Below are 17,112 nucleotides of genomic sequence, written 5' to 3' on the forward strand. Positions count from 1 at the left end.
ACAGTCACGTGACCCTCGCGGCAGACCAGACAGCAAGGTGACATGTGAAAGGCTGCAAAGCCAGCAGCCTGGGGACGAAACTTTGGCTGCGAAAGCCAGTACTGAAAGAAGGAAGAAAATGGGTGAAGAAAACGGGTAAAGGAAAGCTATTTTGTGCCAGGTCGGTTTAAGAGTAAGAGTTTACATGCGTGATTTATTTAAATGGCTGTTAAGCGGCGACGGTGTCTATGTGTGTCACGCACGCATCGTGGAGGAAGTCTGCTGGTAGCCTCGCCCTCCCGAGGGAAAACCCGAAGTTCTTTAGCAGCAGCTGGTCCACCGCAGAGACGCCTGAACACCCCGGAGGCCAGGAGTCTAAGAAGGCCATTCAAGCCTCAGGTGGACCCGGCGTTTCTCCATTTCCCTGTCCTTCCGCTTTTCTTTGCTGAAAAATCTGCTTATAGAATTCGCATTTGATGAGGTTCAAGAGGTCACTTCCCCTCCCCTCTCCCGCTCGGTTGGCGGAGCAGCCGCGTCCGGGCCCCCCTCAGCGCCGCCGGGCAGAGGTCTGCGCCCCCCGGGAAGGCCCGCCTGGCCTCCTCCCCGCGCCCCGCGCCTCCCCGGACCGCGGAGAGGCCACGCTGGGCCAGAGCACAGCCGACGGCCAACGAGCGGCTGTATCGCGTCCGCCTTTTCCAGGCTGAATCTGGAGACGGTCCGCACGCACCCGGAGAGACGGCGGGGCGGAGCATCCAACAGGGACACTTCGAAGGCGAAAAAAAAGAAAACGCTCTCGCCGCTCTGCATGCCCAGCTGCTGCACTCGTCGCCCTCTGTGCCCTGCCAGCCTGTGCCGCTCCCACCGAGGATGCGCCCTGCCCTCTGGGGCTGCAGCGGCGCACCGCGGCCCACAGCACCGCCGCCCTGAGCGCGGCTGTCGCGGCCGAGGTGGGGGCCGGCGAGGCCCCTGGAGCCCGGATCGATCGTGGAGCCGGCCCGCCGCACCTACTCCGCGTGCCGGACTCCGGGCTCCGGCCTCGCGCCCCCGGGTGCCTCTTCGTCCCTCTTCCTCCGGCTCCGCCTTTAACTCTTCACTCTGACCCGAATTCGAAAACTAAAACGACGCGCCGGGGTTGGGGTGGAGCTGCGCCCCGATGGTCCCCAGGTCTCGCCTCGACCGGGGCCCGCGTCCACGCGGGGCCAAGGTCAGCGGGTCTCGGCCGCGCGTCCCGGGCCGAGGTGTGCGGCGCGCTGTTCTTCTGGGCTCTAGACGGCGCGAGCCCGCGGCGCCCTCCCAGCACCCTGTGGGCGGCCGCTGTTAGGATCCCACTTACAGAGCTGGCAAAACTGAAGTCCAAAAAAGCAGTAGCTCCCCGAGGTCGCGTAACTAGTAAGGGCAAGGTGCACGGGGGTACGCAGATAAAATGAAACGAACAAAATAGCATTTGCGACCTCCGTGCGCACTTAATATTAGTTTTCCAAGCTGCAGTTTACGTTTCCCGAGGTAGAGCTGCGAGAGGCTAGCGGGGTAGCGCGGCGTAACCGGGGCGACAAACCCGCACCCGCCGCCCGCCCTGGGCGCTTGGTTAGGCTGGATGGGGAGGGGTCTTCGCCTGCCGCGCCGCCTCCCACAGGACCGCCCAGAGCCTGCGCCTCTTGCAAAGGAGAAATGGGGCGGAATGAAGAAAAATTCCGTGTCAAACGCCAACGTGGGCGACTGCGAGGAACCCTTGCCGCCCATGCAGCAGCGAGCTGGTTAGTTTTCTTTCCGCGCTTCCACGCTTCCCCGTGAGTTCTCGAACCCGAGGGAGAGCAGATCAGCTGTCCGAGGTTCCACTGATCCCCGGTGAACGAACCCAGGTCCCACACACCCGAGCCGCCCGCGCGCCTGGCATTATTAGGCGGGCGCTTCGCCTTTCTGCGAGGCACACTTTCCTCGGACAAATGACGCTCTACCTTCCTCGATCCAGTGAGCTTCTCTGCCAGAGCTCACACACACACACACACACACACACACACACACACACACACTCACACATACACACACCGCGCCCAGGTCTCCGTGCCCTGCGCCAGCCCGTGGGCACCCACCGACCGTGCTGCGAGGGCACCCGCGGCCCGGGTGCTGCGAAGGAGCTGGAGCCCTCCAGGAGCCTTGTGATCGGATCCCAGGGAAACATCCCCCCACAGGGGAGAATTCGCCCTCGGCCGTGAAGCCATGGAGCCCCACCCACAACCCGAACTCGCCCGGAGAGCAGAGACCCCAGCCCGCAGAGACTGGGTTAAACTCGTAGACAAAGGACCCATCTTTTCCTTATTAAGGACCCAACCAAACGTGCCGGTAAGAGACTGCTCAGGGAAGGAACGATCCCAAGGCCGGTGAGGCTTACAGGGTACCTTAAAATGAAACGGAGCTTGTGTTGGATGAGGCCAAAAGCAACAGTATAAATGTATATATTTCAAAACGTTAAAAAAATTTTACAATTTTTATTTCATCCACTAGTCCCTGTTGGAGGAGGCACATTTGATTACCTTTATTACTCCCATTTTACAAAAAAAAAGAAAGAAACTGAAGCTCATAGACTTACCCAAGGTCACCAGGAGCAGGTGCAACAGTCAAACAAAACCTAGGGCCGCCTAAGACATCACATCACTGCTGTGGCTGCACTGAGGGGATGCTCAGAACAAAGCTGATGCGAAGTCTGGGGGAGCCGGGAAAATTCACACACGTGAACTAACAAATACTTGTGAAATAGCTGCACTGTCCTGGTAGGGACGGGGTCCTGAGGATACAGGCCAACCCCTGCATCCCCGTCCACCGCCATCCCGTCACAGCCCAGCCTCGCCCAAAATGCTCCACAGGCACTTTCAAACAACATGAAAACGTCTTTCCCAGCTGGCCGCTGTCTGGGTAAACGACTGGAAAGTACTGTATGGTTCACGGGGACACACATACACACACACACACACACACCCCTACAGATATAGTCAAAGGACACGTGTGATCTTGCAATAAAATGAATCCTGTGTGTATGATGCGGTGTGCGTGTGGAGGCAGCATGGGGTGACTCTGGTGACTGCAGAAAGGAGCAGCCCATCCACAGCTTACTGCTAAAGCACACACCCAGCCGCAGCGAAGGAGGTCTGTCACCTCTGGGCAGCTCCCCCAGGTGGGGAAAAGCCAGGAAGCTTGGGGCTGGAAGTCACTTGGGGGAGGGGGCAGCAGGATAAAGAGTTCTGCTTATAAAATACACAACCAGAACAGCGTCCCAGCCCTGTTTCCAGCTTCTCTAAGGAAAGGGTTTGTCTGCACCAAAATGTAATTTGAGGTATGAGAGAACCAGAGCTGGAGAGCGTGGGGAAGAGTAATAAGGTGACTTTTTAAAACACACGTCTGTATTTGCCCTGAAATATTTCAGCAAGAAATGAAAACAGAGACGAGATAAATGAAGCAAGTGTGGCAAAGTCCTGATAATTGTTAAATGGAGGTGATGGGTATACGAGGGAGGGCTCACCCTTCCACTTACGTGCACTATGAAACTCTTAGTAAGAAAAAATACAAAAATAAAAATAAAAACATAACCTCTTCATTTAAATGGGTGTGTTTTATTGTACGTAAGGTATGCCTGAATAAACTCAATTTTTAGGAGTTTTTAAATAAAAGTCAGACTATCTGCTAAAAGATAAAAGTGCAGCTGCTTCTCACTCGGCGTCTCGGAGGAAGGCCAGTGGGTGACATCGTGGTCTCTGGCTCCAAATCCAGCACCCCTGGCCTGTGGACTCCCAAGCCCAGCACTGCCCTGCCTGCTACCCCAAAGGACCCCCAAAGTTCCCTTCTGTGTTGCAGACTTTCGCGCGACACATGTAGGGTGCTTTCCTTAGTGAAAAGGAATGAGGACTAAAGCAAAAAGTTGTCTTTCTGTCAATGTAGACCCAGAAGACAAGAGACACTCTTGCAGCCTCTTTGCCGCAGTCCGGAGCGGAAAGCACTTCCCCGACCAAGCGACTGGCTTGTCCAGGTGCCCGGCTGTCTGTCTGTTCTCTGTTTTCTGCTAGACCTCGGCTCCCAGAGCTCCAGGCGGGCTGCAAACGAAGACGGGCTGTGGGAAACCAGAAGGGCCAAACCCAAGCCTGAATTTCTTCAGCAAGACCCACGCTAGTTTGCAAGGGAGGGAGCGTTTCCGTGCAGGGATCCCAAGCATATGCCTGGCCGCCTTCTTTCTATTCTAAGGGCTGGAGGGGTCGGGAAGGCAGGGTGCGTCCCAAGGTGGCCGAGTCCGAGGTGAGCGCGTGTGTCTGCAGGACCCGGCCCGCCTGGGGCCGGGCAAGTGGGGGCGGCGGGGACCGGCGCGCGGGGCGGGGCGGGGACCCCCGGGGCCGCGATTCCCGGGGGCCTGGCGCCACCCAGCGGCAGCGAGAGGAACGCCCGCTCCTTCCGCGCGGGCTCCGCGGGGAGGGGAGGCCGTGCCGCGACCCCAGGCACCCGGGGCTGCCTCGGAGGGCCGGCGGCTGACCCTCACTGACGGCCTGGCCTCCTGGGCTCCCTCCCCTCCCCAGCGAGGACGCCGTGACCCGCCGGGCCGAGATTCCTCCGGCCCGAAACCCCGAGATGGAGAGCGCTTTCCCCTAAAAGGCGAACAACCCCGCGGACACGCGCTCGGGTGGGCGCGCCGCGGAGCCGGGAGCGCGCGGGCCCTGCGCGGCCGGCACAGGGCAGAGTCCACGCGGGGCGGGGCGGACGAGCAGGCCGCGTAAATCATCCGGAGGGATTTTTGGCCTGAGTCCCTGTTTCCGAAAGGTTGCGGGATGGCTTGGACGTTGATTATATAGCTGTTCCCGTTTCAAGTGCGCGCCCCTCCCCGGCGCAGCCCGTCTGCTGTGCGAAGATTGTTTGAAAGGGAGGAAGCATTCTTGAAGTGGCGGGTGATGGATCATCTAAACCCTTCTGGGGCGTTTTGGGCGGGGGTTTCTAAGCAGCTCATCAATAAAGACCCCTCCTGGAGCGGGGGGAGGGGGGCTGGAGAACAGCCCCCACCGCGCAGCGCGGAGGCCCAGGGCCTGGGCCGGAACCTCCAGGCCCAGGAGGCCGCGGGGAGGGCCCCCCCATCCCCCCATCCCCCCATCCGGCAGGTGGACAGGCCTTGCCTGGACCGGCCGCCACCACCGAAGCCCTTCAGGCTGTGCTGCCTGGGCGCTGCAGGGTGTTTTACCGGGGGCGGGGGGTGACGGAAAAAAGGCTGGTGGGCTTCCAGCACCAGGGTGCCAGGGGCGCAGGATGGAAAGCGGAGGCGCCGCCTCGCTGCCCTGGGATGTTGTGCCTTTACTCCTTGGGACTCCCACTCCAGACCCTCAGCCGCCCTGCTACGTGTGGCTTCCCCTCGTATAGATTTCTTTTCAAAGCCCCCACCGAAAACCTGTCCACCTTGCCCAAATGGGAGGAGGGAGATGGGGAGGGGGGCGTAGGGATGACCCGGGTTAAACCATTCCAGGTTGGAATGGACTGAGGCCGCAGCCCTCAGAGATGTCCGTCTGGGGTCCTCTGGGCTCGCCTCGAAGCGGAGGCCGCCCTGGGGTTGGGAACCCCTGATGGGGAACCTGTGGCCGCTGCGTCCTTAGGAAGTCGCGAGCCTTGAACCTGGAACCTGAAGGCAAGGTGGGCCTGGGGAGGCGGCCTCCGGCCTGTCCAGGAGGCTCGGCCTCGGGTGCTTTCCCGGCCCCTCCGTCCCAGCACCAGAGAGCACTCCCTCCCCCTCCTGCGGGCTGCCCGGGCCACCGAGGGTCAGGCCGCCTCCGGAACAGGCCGACCGCCGGCTGGGTAGGAGGGGAGGAGCAACGGGGGATGGGTTGAAGGGAAGGCTCTCCAAAGGCAGCTCTCCAAGGCGGCGTCTGGGCGCCCCGAGGTCCCGAGTCGGGCCCTGGGCGCCGAGCACGTTTTATTTATCCCTGCAGAGGATGCTGGAGGACAAAAGAAATATTTGGACGTCAGAGCTGATTTATATTTTTGGAAGAGCTACGTTTCCTTTTCTGAAGAGAAGCGAGCGCGCCCCGTATCCTGAGCGCAGCGGGGAGACAGGAGCGGAGTTTTGATGCTCCAGGAAGTTCATCCTTCGCCGTGCAGTGCGCAGGGCCCGGCGCCCGCGGGGCTCGCTGCCCGGGGAGATATTTGTTTATTGGGGGGAGGGGAGGAGAGGAGCCAGACGCGAGAAGAAAGCCCGACTCGACCGGGTTGGGACCTCCAGGGCGCCCGCAGGCCCGCGGACCCGCAGCGGGCCGGCCTGGGCTCTCCGTCGGGCGAGGGGTGCGGGCCTCCGAGGCGCGGCCTTGTGACCTCCGAGCGAGCGCGGGTGTTCGGTCGGTGCCTCCGCAGCCCTGGGCGCGCACCCTCCTTCCTTCTGCGTCTGGCCCGCCCGCCCGCCAGCCCTGCCCAGCGAGCCAGCTACCTTCTTCCCGAGCCTGGGGAGGCAGAAGCAGAAGCTGGGCGCTTGGGCCTCCCAAAGCGGGTCTGCAGAGCAGGGGCCCAGCCGGGTGGGGGCAGGGGAAGGGACGCAAGCTCTGCGCACCCTGGGGCTCGTTCCCAAGACGAGGCCTGGCTCCAGGGTTTCCCCTCATCAGCGGGGGTTCCCTTCCAGCAACCCCGGCCGACCCACAGTGGTCCTGCAGAGGCGCGCCGGCACTCTCCACTGTTCCACCTTTTTTTCCCCAAGACTGGGAGTGGGTGGGAGGCTTCCCTAATTTTCCTGCTTCCATGGAAGCTGCCTGGTAGGAGGAATGGCCGTCCCTGCCTTGGAACCCTCCTCTCAAGCCCCGGACCTCCCCACCATAAATGGAGCAGGCTGTCCCAGAGGCCTAAGGCGGGGCCACGGCAGGGCTGAGCCAGACCACCCCAAAGATATGTCTCCCACTGTAGGGAGCTGGGCCTTGAAACCTGGGCAGCGCAGAGATGGGAAGAGGTGCGGCCGCCGCAGGGGCTCCAGTAGGTGGACCCCTTTCCTCCTCTCCAGGCACCACTGATCCCGCCAAGAGGGTGATCAAGTCTGCCCACTGCCAGACCCAGGGCATCTGGGGCCTATCGGCGGATCTCTCAGGAAGGTGGCTATAAAAAGAGCCCTGCCCAGGACACAGGCGTTTGGAGAGCGGAAGAATCTATCTAAATAAACATTTGGAATTGGGCGGCTGGCTTTCAAACCAGGAGGTCTGGGGGCTCTGGACCGAGGAAGGAGAGCAGACGCCTATGTAAAACTCCCGCCATTACCGCTCTGGCCCAGGTGCCCTCTCCAAGCCCGCCCTGGTGCCTCCTCCTGGCCTGGAGGCCGGATTTTCTATTGTAAATTAGAGTTTCTAGCTGGCCTGTGGGGCGCTTCCCCCCACACACAGGCTCACTCCCTAGGCCCCAGCAAGAAGTGCCACCCGCTGTCTAGAAAAGTCTCTCAACACACGTTCACTTTATACCAAAGCACAGGCCGGACAGGGTGGTCGCTTTCCACCAGAACTGGGAAGAGGCCAGCTCCACTGGGCTACGGAGGGAAAAGTGGGCCGCAGGGCCAGAGGTGCCTGCAAGGAGAGGCCTCAGGTGGCCGCAAACAGGGTGGGTGCTGGTGAGTCTCTCCGGTGGGTAGCTGGTTTAGTCTAAGCCATTTCATGTAAAACCCACGCAGCAGAGGAAGCATGCAAAGAACATAAAACTTAAACCGCAATAATGAAGAGATTTCCTAGAATAAAACGCCGATTACAGAACAAAATCAGAGAAACCCAGGCTTCCCGAAGTTTACATTCCCCTGTGCTGCAGCAGGGGTGGGACCTTGGGGTTTGGAGCAGAAAGGAACCCACAGCCCAGATGGAGACAGTCTACAGAGGGGTCAGCTCAGGGGATGGAGAGGGGACCCAGGGCACCCTGGTGTTTCTGGAAAATCGAAGAGCGCCTGGCCAGATCTGCACTCATTTTAAGGAACCATAATTTTCCTTCCCGTAAGAAAGAAGTCAAGACTTTTGTTGTTTATAAGACAGTGAAAGTCAATCGGGAAGAGCTCGGAGACAGGGAAGGCTGTTTCAGAGACAAACACAACTTTCCTAACGGTCTGCCACACTGAAATTCAGGTATTCCTGCCAGGGACAGAGAGTTTGACATAATTGGTCATGGCATGTATTCTCACCCAGGAGATTTGTATAAATCAATAATTAAAACAAATTTCCAAGAGGTTTTGCTGCCCCGTAGTGGAAGCAGCACTGGATTGAGATCCCAGACCTAAGCTACAGGCCAGCTCTGTCACTTGCCTATGTGTGACTTTCACCAAATCATCTGACCTTTTTCTGAGCCTCAGTTTCCTTATCCCTAAAGGGGAAGATACGGAGAGCACGTGGTGGTCACATGATATGAACGTAAAGGCTTATGCCTATGAAATCTACAAGGAACAAACTTCTAGACCTGGGGTCTCTGCCAGAGGAACAGTTTCCATAGGCAGAAGGGGGGGGGGGTTCTCCAAGAAAGAGGTTTGAAGAAGAACCCCTTCCTGCTCAGATAACTAAGAAGGGCACCAACCCCTGGAAGGTCCCGGAGTGCAGGGCAGCACCTAGACCCCTGGGGAGAGAGGCCCTAGCTCTGCAGACCTGCTCTCCGAAGCCTACTGCCTTCCAGGACCTGCCTGGCCTGGAGCTCTCCCCAAACTATAAGCAGGCATTTCTGGCAAGTTCAGAGGGTTTAGGCAACATGGATACCACTGTCTCTTGGATGGGAAGGGAGATTTTTAAAATCCTTAATCATTTAACCAGATAAACTGGTAGAAACTAAAAATATATAGTGTTTTTTAAATGAGTGTCTGTGGACCCCCTAAACTCCCAGGCACGTTGCGAATGTTTTTTTTCTGGAGAAAGCCTCCATAGTCTCTACCATATTCTCAAAAAGACCCCAAAACTGGGAACTACTGGTGTGCAAGGTTATCACTAGCCCTGCCTGGGTTTCAGGGCTGGTGCCTTTTATTCTTCACTCTCCGGGTCCCCAAACATTTTAGGGCCTGAGAGCCAATGTGCCTGGAACTCCCAGGTGCAGACAGTCAGAGAGGGTCCAGTGCCAGGGATATATCGACATGCTGAACTTTCCCCAAATCTACTGCCAGCCACCACCATCTCCAGATGAGACGACTGCCTTCCTTGTCCCTGTGCTTCTCAGCTGAGCCAGTTCTCTTCCCGTTGCCTGCACGCACGCGCGCACACACACACACACACATGCACACACAGAGAGAGAAGGCCGTGGGGGGGGAGCTCCTTTCAGATATTCTGTGCTCCTCACTCTAGTTTCTATTGTATTTCATCGTTTTTCAGACATTTAAAGCATTGATTTAGTGAACACAGTGTATTTATTGAATATTTCCATTTTTACTTAAGTTACTCCCTGTAAAATGACAAAAGGGGTAAGAGAAAAAAAATGCCATGAAATTAACGGGGCCCTATCAAAAACAGAAGAAAGCTCCCCAGTCACTCGGAAAGGAATTCTTAGAAGTGGAAACAACTGCAAACCCCCTTTCCCAACTCAACCAAAACATCCCATCCGGAAAAGAGCGGCTTGTTTCTTTTTTCTATTGGAAATGAGCGGTACACTGAGTGCATTTGGGCCGTGTTTTCTTAGCTGACTCTCGGCTACAATCAAGCCATTTTCGGACACATTCCCATGTAGGTACCAGGGGTGCCCTGGAGGAAGCTGTCGACGCCTGTTCAGCTAATTTGGGTTTTCTTTGTCTAATTACAGTGGAGCTCAGGGAGAAGGAGCCGGGCTCCGGGCAGTAAACTGACACTCGGTCTCCGTGTGTGGTATCCAGGCAGGGTTTGATGGAAAAAGCCTGCTTCCACTCAACTTCAGGTCACTGTCTGGGGCCAGCCCAGCCCAGCCCCCAGCCTCCCCCTCCTCCCTCTCCAGCCCCACAGGCGCACTCGGCCAGGAGCAGCTCCGGTGCTCTCTCGGGGCACAGAGAGCTGGTGCACCCTCAGGGCCTGCCTCGGGCCTGCTGGGTGGGGGCCCTCTGGCTGCCACCTTCTCCAGAGGCCCCCCGGGCGTGCAGTCTCCCTTTCCCCCCGTCCCACACCCCCCCCCCCCAGCCTGCCTGACACGTGCGCGGGCACCCAGGTCTCTCTGAGCAGCCGCAGAGGTGCGCCCAGCCCGGCCTCCCCTGTGGTCCTCGGTCTGCAGCACCTCCCCTCCGGCTTCCCCCACCAGCCCCGTGTGGCCCCCCCCCCCCCCCCCCCCCGGCTCCCAGGCCTCCCCTTCTCCTCCCACTGCCAGCCCCGGCCCAGGTCAGACGAGGCTCCCCTGCACGTGTAATCCAGTAACTACCTGTCCGCTCTCATTGGGAATGATTCCCCCCGAGGCCACGTCCTCTCTCCCAGCCGGCCTCCTACTCGGCGGGAGAGGACAGAGCCGCCCTGGGTGGCGTGTGTCCCGCGGAGGGCGGCTCGGAGAGGGCTCGCAGGCTCGGGGGGGCGGCATGGGGACTGGGGGTGTGAGTCCAGGGACAGCCGCACGCCCCTTCGGGACGCGTATCAATACAGCCATCTCGCTGCTGCCACGCGGCGCGCCCTTCTTTCTGCATTTTGTGCAAAACATCCAGCGGCAAACGGAAAGGAGGGCAAAACGAATGCGGACGGGAGTCCTGCTCGACCCCGATTCCAGTGTCCGGGAAGGAGAGCCTTTGCGGAGCCCGGCCTCGGCCCGGCTCACCGCGGGGGGACCTGCAGGCCCGGCGCGAGGCGGGACCCGCGCGTTACCTTTGGGCGTCGGGCGCCCGGCGTGTGGCGGAGGCCGCGGCGTCTACGTGAGGCTGACAGATGCTGGCGGGCCGGGCGCGGGGTCAGCGGCCAAGGAGGTCGGGCGGCGGCACCGGCGGCAGCACCACTCGGCCGGCCAGGACCGCGGACCGGCGGAGAGGAGGAGGAGGGGGAGGAGGGGGAGGACGGGAGGGGAGGGGAGGGGAGGGGAGGGGAGAGGAGAGCAGAGGAGAGGGAGGCGGAGAGAGGGGGAGGGAAGGGGCGGGCTTTGGGGTGGGGGGCAGGGGTGCTGTCCGGCTCTCAGAGAGGGGAGCTTTCCTAAAGTCTAGGTGGTCGAGTTTTCAGGGGCGGGGGGCGGGGGCGCCTCTGCCCGGCACCCTGTGAGTCGGCGGCGGTCCCTCGGGTTGAGCGGGGCTGGGTGGGGGAGAGGGCGAGCGGCCGAGGGAGGAGTTAAAAGGCCGAGGGGGCCCGCGCAGAGCGGAGGGACGGAGGAGCGCGGGAGCGGGCGGCCGGCCGGGGGGAGGAGAGAGCGCGGGCCCAGCGCGCCCTCCCCGGGGCGGCGGCGGCGGGGCGGGGGAGGGGGAGGGGGAGGGCGGCGGGGGAGGGCGCGGGCGGGAGGAAGTCCCAGAGACAGAGCGAGCCGCGCTCCGGAGGGGAGACGTCGGGCTCGTCCCCGGGGTCCCGGCCGCGGTCCCCGCTCGCGCGCGCGCAGCCGCCCGGCCGCCCCGGCTCCGCCGCCGCGCAGGCCGGGCCCGAGGCCCGGGGAGGGATGCGCCGGGCGCCGCCTCCGGCCCGCGGCCGCCGCCAGAAGCCCCGGCGGAGCTGAGGGAGGCGACGGCGAAGCGCTGGCCCGGAGCGGCCGCGGCTGCAGCCCGGGCGGCGGGCTAGGGCGCCCGCCGGGCCTCTGGGCCGACCGCGCTCCCGCGCCCCCGGGCCCGCCGCCCCCGCCGCCCGGGCCCCCCATGAGCTCCGCGGGCGGCCCGCCGCCGGCCCCGCTCCGTCGCGCGCGCAGCCCCGGCCCCGGCGCGCTCCAGGCCGCCCTGATGAGCCCGCCGCCCGCCGCCGCCGCCGCCGCCCTGGAGGCCGCCTCGTCGTCGTCGTCGTCGTCGTCGTCGTCTGCCGCCTCCTCCTCCTCCGGCGCGGCCGGCGCGGCCCCGAGCGCCTGCAAGGGCGCGGGCGCGGGCGGCGGGGGCGCCAAGAAAGCGAGCTCGGGGCTGCGGCGGCCGGAGAAGCCGCCCTACTCGTACATCGCGCTCATCGTCATGGCCATCCAGAGCTCGCCGGCCAAGCGCCTGACGCTCAGCGAGATCTACCAGTTCCTGCAGGCGCGCTTCCCCTTCTTCCGCGGCGCCTACCAGGGCTGGAAGAACTCGGTGCGCCACAACCTCTCCCTCAACGAGTGCTTCATCAAGCTGCCCAAGGGCCTCGGGCGGCCGGGCAAGGGCCACTACTGGACCATCGACCCGGCCAGCGAGTTCATGTTCGAGGAGGGCTCGTTCCGCCGCCGGCCGCGCGGCTTCAGGCGGAAGTGCCAGGCGCTCAAGCCTATGTACCACCGCGTGGTGAGCGGCCTGGGCTTCGGGGCCTCGCTGCTGCCGCAGGGCTTCGACTTCCAGGCGCCCCCGTCGGCGCCGCTCGGCTGCCACGCGCAGGGCGGCTACGGCGGCCTCGACATGATGCCCGCGGGCTACGACGCGGGCGCCGGCGCCCCGGGCCACGCGCACCCGCACCACCACCACCACCACCACGTCCCGCACATGTCGCCCAACCCGGGCTCCACTTACATGGCCAGCTGCCCGGTGCCCGCCGGGCCCGGGGGCGTCGGCGCCGCCGGGGGAGGCGGCGGCGGCGGGGACTACGGCCCGGAGAGCAGCAGCAGCCCCGTGCCCTCGTCCCCGGCCGTGGCGAGCGCCATCGAGTGCCACTCGCCCTACACCAGCCCCGCGGCGCACTGGAGCTCCCCCGGCGCCTCGCCTTACCTCAAGCAGCCGCCCGCGCTGACGGCGGGCAGCAACCCCGCGGCCCCCGCCGGCCTGCACACCAGCATGTCCTCCTACTCGCTGGAGCAGAGCTACCTGCACCAGAACGCCCGCGAGGACCTCCCAGGTAACGGGGCCTGGCCGGCCCGCCGGGCATCGCCTCTAGGCCTCCCCGCTCCGGGTGGCCGCGGCCCTGGGGAAGCCGAGACCCTGTGTGTGGGGCTGCGGGAAATGTAGGATCGGGGTCACAGGGCCTTCCCCCACAGCCTTGGTCCCTGCCGGGCCTCCAGAATTTTCACCCCTAGGAGGATGGAGTCGTCTGCCTGCGTTCTGGAGCTCCCTGGGTGTCCCCGTGGACTGCAGGGCTCAAATCTCAGGCCTGACTTAGCTTAGGGAGAAGGCTTGTGGCCTCCGAGGACCTTGGCCAAGGCGCTGTGGTTGCTTTCTTTTGTCTTTTTTTCTTTGTTTGTCTGTTTGTTTGGTTTTGCTGTGCTTTCACCGGAGAGTAACTGGGAAGGGAGATGCTCTGACCCGAGGTGTGCGTGGGGAGGGGCTCCACTTGGGCGAGTGTGGAGAGGAGGAAAAGGAGGAAGGGGCGCCAGGAGCGCAGAGGGGTCCCGGGACCCTGCACGGGAGGCACACCCTCAGGGAGGAGGGGCGCCGGGCGGTTGAGGAGTCCCCTGCGTCCCCCACAGTGGACCCAAGCTGGGGACACACGGGCCTGGCCTAGGCCAGCAGGACCCAGGGCCCGCGGCCTCGCTCTGCAGAGAGACGCCTGCCCTTTGGGCGCCTCTCGTCGTGTTGCTGGTGTAAATTCTGTTGGTCGCAGATTATGAAAATTTATTGACTTGCCCGAGGCGGTGAAAGGTGGGAGGGCACAGATGGGGGTGGAGGAGGGCATTTGAATATTTAGCCCGGTTTATGGGGGCCGTGCAGATAAGCCCTTCTGTCAACCCCCTGGGGCGGGCTGGTCTGCCGGGCAAGGGGGGCTCTAGCTGACACTCGGCCGCCCCAGTTAGAAAAGGGTTCGCAGGACGCCGCCGCCTGCGTTATATGTTCGTGCATCGGTGGGGACCAGAGCGCCAGGGAGAAAGGAAGCCCAGAAATGGGCAAAAGATGTTGGTTCCCTGGACGGTGAAATTTCCCAAATAGGCCTTTTAAATGCGGGTCTCAGAGGTTAACTAAACAAAGACAGTCTGGGCAGGACCACACCGGAGAGGATTTTAGCCTGACTTAACCCACTGAGAGCGGAGTCTTGTTCAATTTTATGGGAATTTCAACAAGTAACCGACACAGACGACCCTCCTCTCTTACTTTTTTAATCCCCCTCGGACTGGCTGTCAATCACCGCCGAGCCCGGCGGCGCGCTCTGCGCCCGCCCGCCCACCCGCTCCCCTCCGGGCGCTGCCGGCCGCCCTCCGGCGCCGCGCTCGGCCGCAACCCGGACGCCGAGGCCCCGCGGCTGCCGTGCAACACTTCCCTAAACATTCAGAATCGCGCAGAAGGAGCCTGATGACCCTGGTGTGAGGCCGCCCTCGCCCGCAGCCCACACACCGGGCGCACGCACAGGCCCGAGAAGCGCGGGGGCCGGGGGCACGGCTGTCTCGGGGAGAAGGGACGCCGCCTGGCCGGCCTCCCGGGGCGCTCGCGCGCCCTCCGGCCGAGTCTGGAGCCCCAGGAGGCCGTGGCCCGGCCGGGACACCCTGCTTCCCCCCGGCACCCCCCGCGGGCTCTGGCTCCCTCCCCGCTCGAACGCTCTTCCCCGCGGGCCTAGCTGGCGTCTCCCAGGCCGGGCCAGGCCCCCGAGAGCCCAGAGCCCCGCGAGGAGCGGGGAGGCCGAGGAGGTGCCCGAGCACACGCTCCCAGCACGACCCCCCGGCGGCCCAGGCCCGTGCGCTCTGGGAGGCCCCGCGGCCTCTCTGCCTCCTTTCAAGAAGGCGCCGGGCTCTTAGATCCTTCGGCCGCTTGGAAGCGCCGGCGCCCGGCCCGCCGGCTGCAGATGCGGGAACCGGCACCGCGAGCTGCTTTCACGCGGGGCGAGCGCACCTGCGCGGCAGCGACGGCTCACGTTGGGGCGCGGGTCTGGCCACAGTCGGTGTTTCAGGGCGCTAATCTCGGGCCCAGCCCTGGGCCGCGGGGCCGTCGAGTGGCTCAGCGAGCGCTGGATGCGGCTGGGCGAGGCGCCGCGGGCCGCAGGGTAGCGTCTTCGCGAGGCGAGAACAACCCGGCCCAGCACCCGCGTGGACAGGCGGTGCCCGCAGCGCCGGGAGACTAGAAAGGCCTCGGGGGAGCGGGCCCAGCGCAGCCCAGCCCCGAGAGAGGAGAGAGGCCTGGGCCGGAGAAGCGCAGGGTCCCGCGCGCCAGAAGCCCAGCCAAGTGCGCCCCGGGCGAAGGCGCCGGAAAGCAAAAGCAAAAGCCGGCGCGCGAGGCCGGGCTCAGGCCGGGGAGAGGCTGTGGACTGGCCGGGCTCTCCCAGGGGCTTCCCGCGCGGCGGAGGGGCGCAGCCGAGCTCTCACCCGAAGGCAGACCCTGCTCCCTGGGCCCCGCTTCCCTTGAGGGATGTGCGACCCCCGGAGCCGCGCGCGTTCTTTCCTGGCCCTTCTCTGGCCGTGGGATTGTTTTCTGTCCCCCCCCCCCCCCAGGGCCTGCCAGCTGGTTGGAAAATAAGTGGGGCGGGGCGGGGGGGGGCTCGGAACCAGAGGCGAGGACAATAGTGGTGTTTCTGGGGCAGGAGCTGGGCCGAGGCAGCACCGGCTGGGACCCTGCGGGCAGGGACAGGGCCCGGCCTGGGGCCAGTGGCCGCTAGAGCCTCGCACGGCCTCCAGGAGTAGCAGGAACGGAGAGCCTGGCTCAGCGGGGACGGTGCTGCACGTTTGTGGGCCCGACGAAAGCAAACACCACCACACCAGGATTCCAGAGTCCTCCCGTGGCCTACAGTTTTGAGAAACTTATGGGGGGTTTACAGCAATTAAAAAGACCAACTTCCTTGGAGTCAAAATAAGACATACGTTAAATGAAATTCTCAAACGTCACATGCCCCGTCCTCAGAGGAACAGACGTTTCTGAAAAGTCTCCTTTTCTCTCTCCCTGCAGTGGGGCTCCCGCGATACCAACACCACGCCACCCCGGTGTGCGACAGGAAAGACTTCGTCCTCAACTTTAACGGCATTTCCTCCTTCCACCCCTCTGCCAGCGGCCCCTACTACCACCACCACCACCACCAGAGCGTCTGCCAGGACATTAAGCCCTGCGTCATGTGAGCGGAGGGAGGGCGCCGGGCCAGGCCCTCTCTGCCTCCGAGCAGCGGCTGAGGTGGACTCACAGAGCAGCCCTGGCTGTAAGTAGCACACCAGTCACGTGGCCAGAGTCCCCAGGCCAGGCGAGCGCCCTGTGCTGATGTTGGTCTGCCACTGGTAGAAGGACAACCCCAAGGTCATGCCCCAAATCTGTGCAGGCTCCCGGCGAGGGGAAAACTCCACTTCTTAGCGGAGATGGTGGAAATTTACCACCCGGAAAACATAAACATGGAACTCTGGGATCTTCATTGCCTTCAGTAATCAGGGTCTGAAACACGCAGACGGGCTGTGTGTGATTTTCTTTGTCCGTGGAAAATGTATGTGCATTTCTGAAAGGCAGTGCCGGGCACAGGATTTCAGGAAAGCCTGGCCTTGTTGCCTGGCTCAGTGGGAAAATTGTGTTTTGCCAAAGGCTACCTTTGGAAACAGGTGCCAAAGAACATTATCAAGAACGTATTTAGCAACAACGTGTCTCGTTTAAAAAAGTGGCCTTCAGTATTGTGACAATACAACGTTTTTTACAAGGTTGTTTTCTACCACCATAGTTTAAAAATATTTTTATGATCTTCGTGTATACTCACACTTTGCTTGTATTTTAAAAGGAGGATATATTTGCACTTACGTATACTTTTACAGTTTGCCAAACTATTTTGATGTAAAATTTTTTCAATAAAATGTATATAACAGATAGTTGCTGGGGGACCTCCTTCCTGCACCGGCGCTAGATCACCCGGTCTCCTCCTCGCCGGCCGGCATTGCAACTCGACACTGGGCGGGTTTTTTTCTAAGCTGTGTAATTGACGTGGTGTGGGGTCTGAGCCTCGAGTCACACAGGCCAGGTTCTGCTTGTGGGTCTTCTCAGGAGAGAAAGGGAAGAAGAAACGCTTTCTGTTATTTCTTTCCTTCACCCTCGCTGCTTCTGGCTAAACAGAAACCAGCAGGTGAAGGAGCTTCAAAGAGAAGCAGGCCAGGTAAAGGCTGGAGGAGACCAGGTTTTGTGCCCCCCCCCCCACCCCGTTGTCTTCCCTGTGCACACAAGCTCTGCCCTTTGCTCTTTCCTTTCCCTACCAGGGTGGGGAGAGCGTCAGTCAGCCGGGGCTGTCCTCG

The 17,112-nt window shown here is 62.2% G+C and overlaps 1 protein-coding gene across 1 annotated transcript; it reads left to right on the top strand.

Moving 5' to 3' along the window:
* Positions 1 to 11,692: 11,692 nt before the first annotated feature.
* Positions 11,693 to 16,643, top strand: FOXF2 (forkhead box F2). The gene is made up of 2 exons (XM_057699634.1): positions 11,693 to 12,836; positions 15,803 to 16,643. The coding sequence occupies exons 1-2, from the start codon at positions 11,693 to 11,695 to the stop codon at positions 15,967 to 15,969; spliced, it is 1,311 nt and encodes a 436-aa protein (XP_057555617.1). The 3' UTR covers positions 15,970 to 16,643.
* Positions 16,644 to 17,112: the final 469 nt, after the last annotated feature.

Source organism: Hippopotamus amphibius, chromosome 11, assembly GCF_030028045.1.
Source record: "Hippopotamus amphibius kiboko isolate mHipAmp2 chromosome 11, mHipAmp2.hap2, whole genome shotgun sequence".
In the NCBI taxonomy this organism is placed as follows: domain Eukaryota; kingdom Metazoa; phylum Chordata; class Mammalia; order Artiodactyla; family Hippopotamidae; genus Hippopotamus; species Hippopotamus amphibius.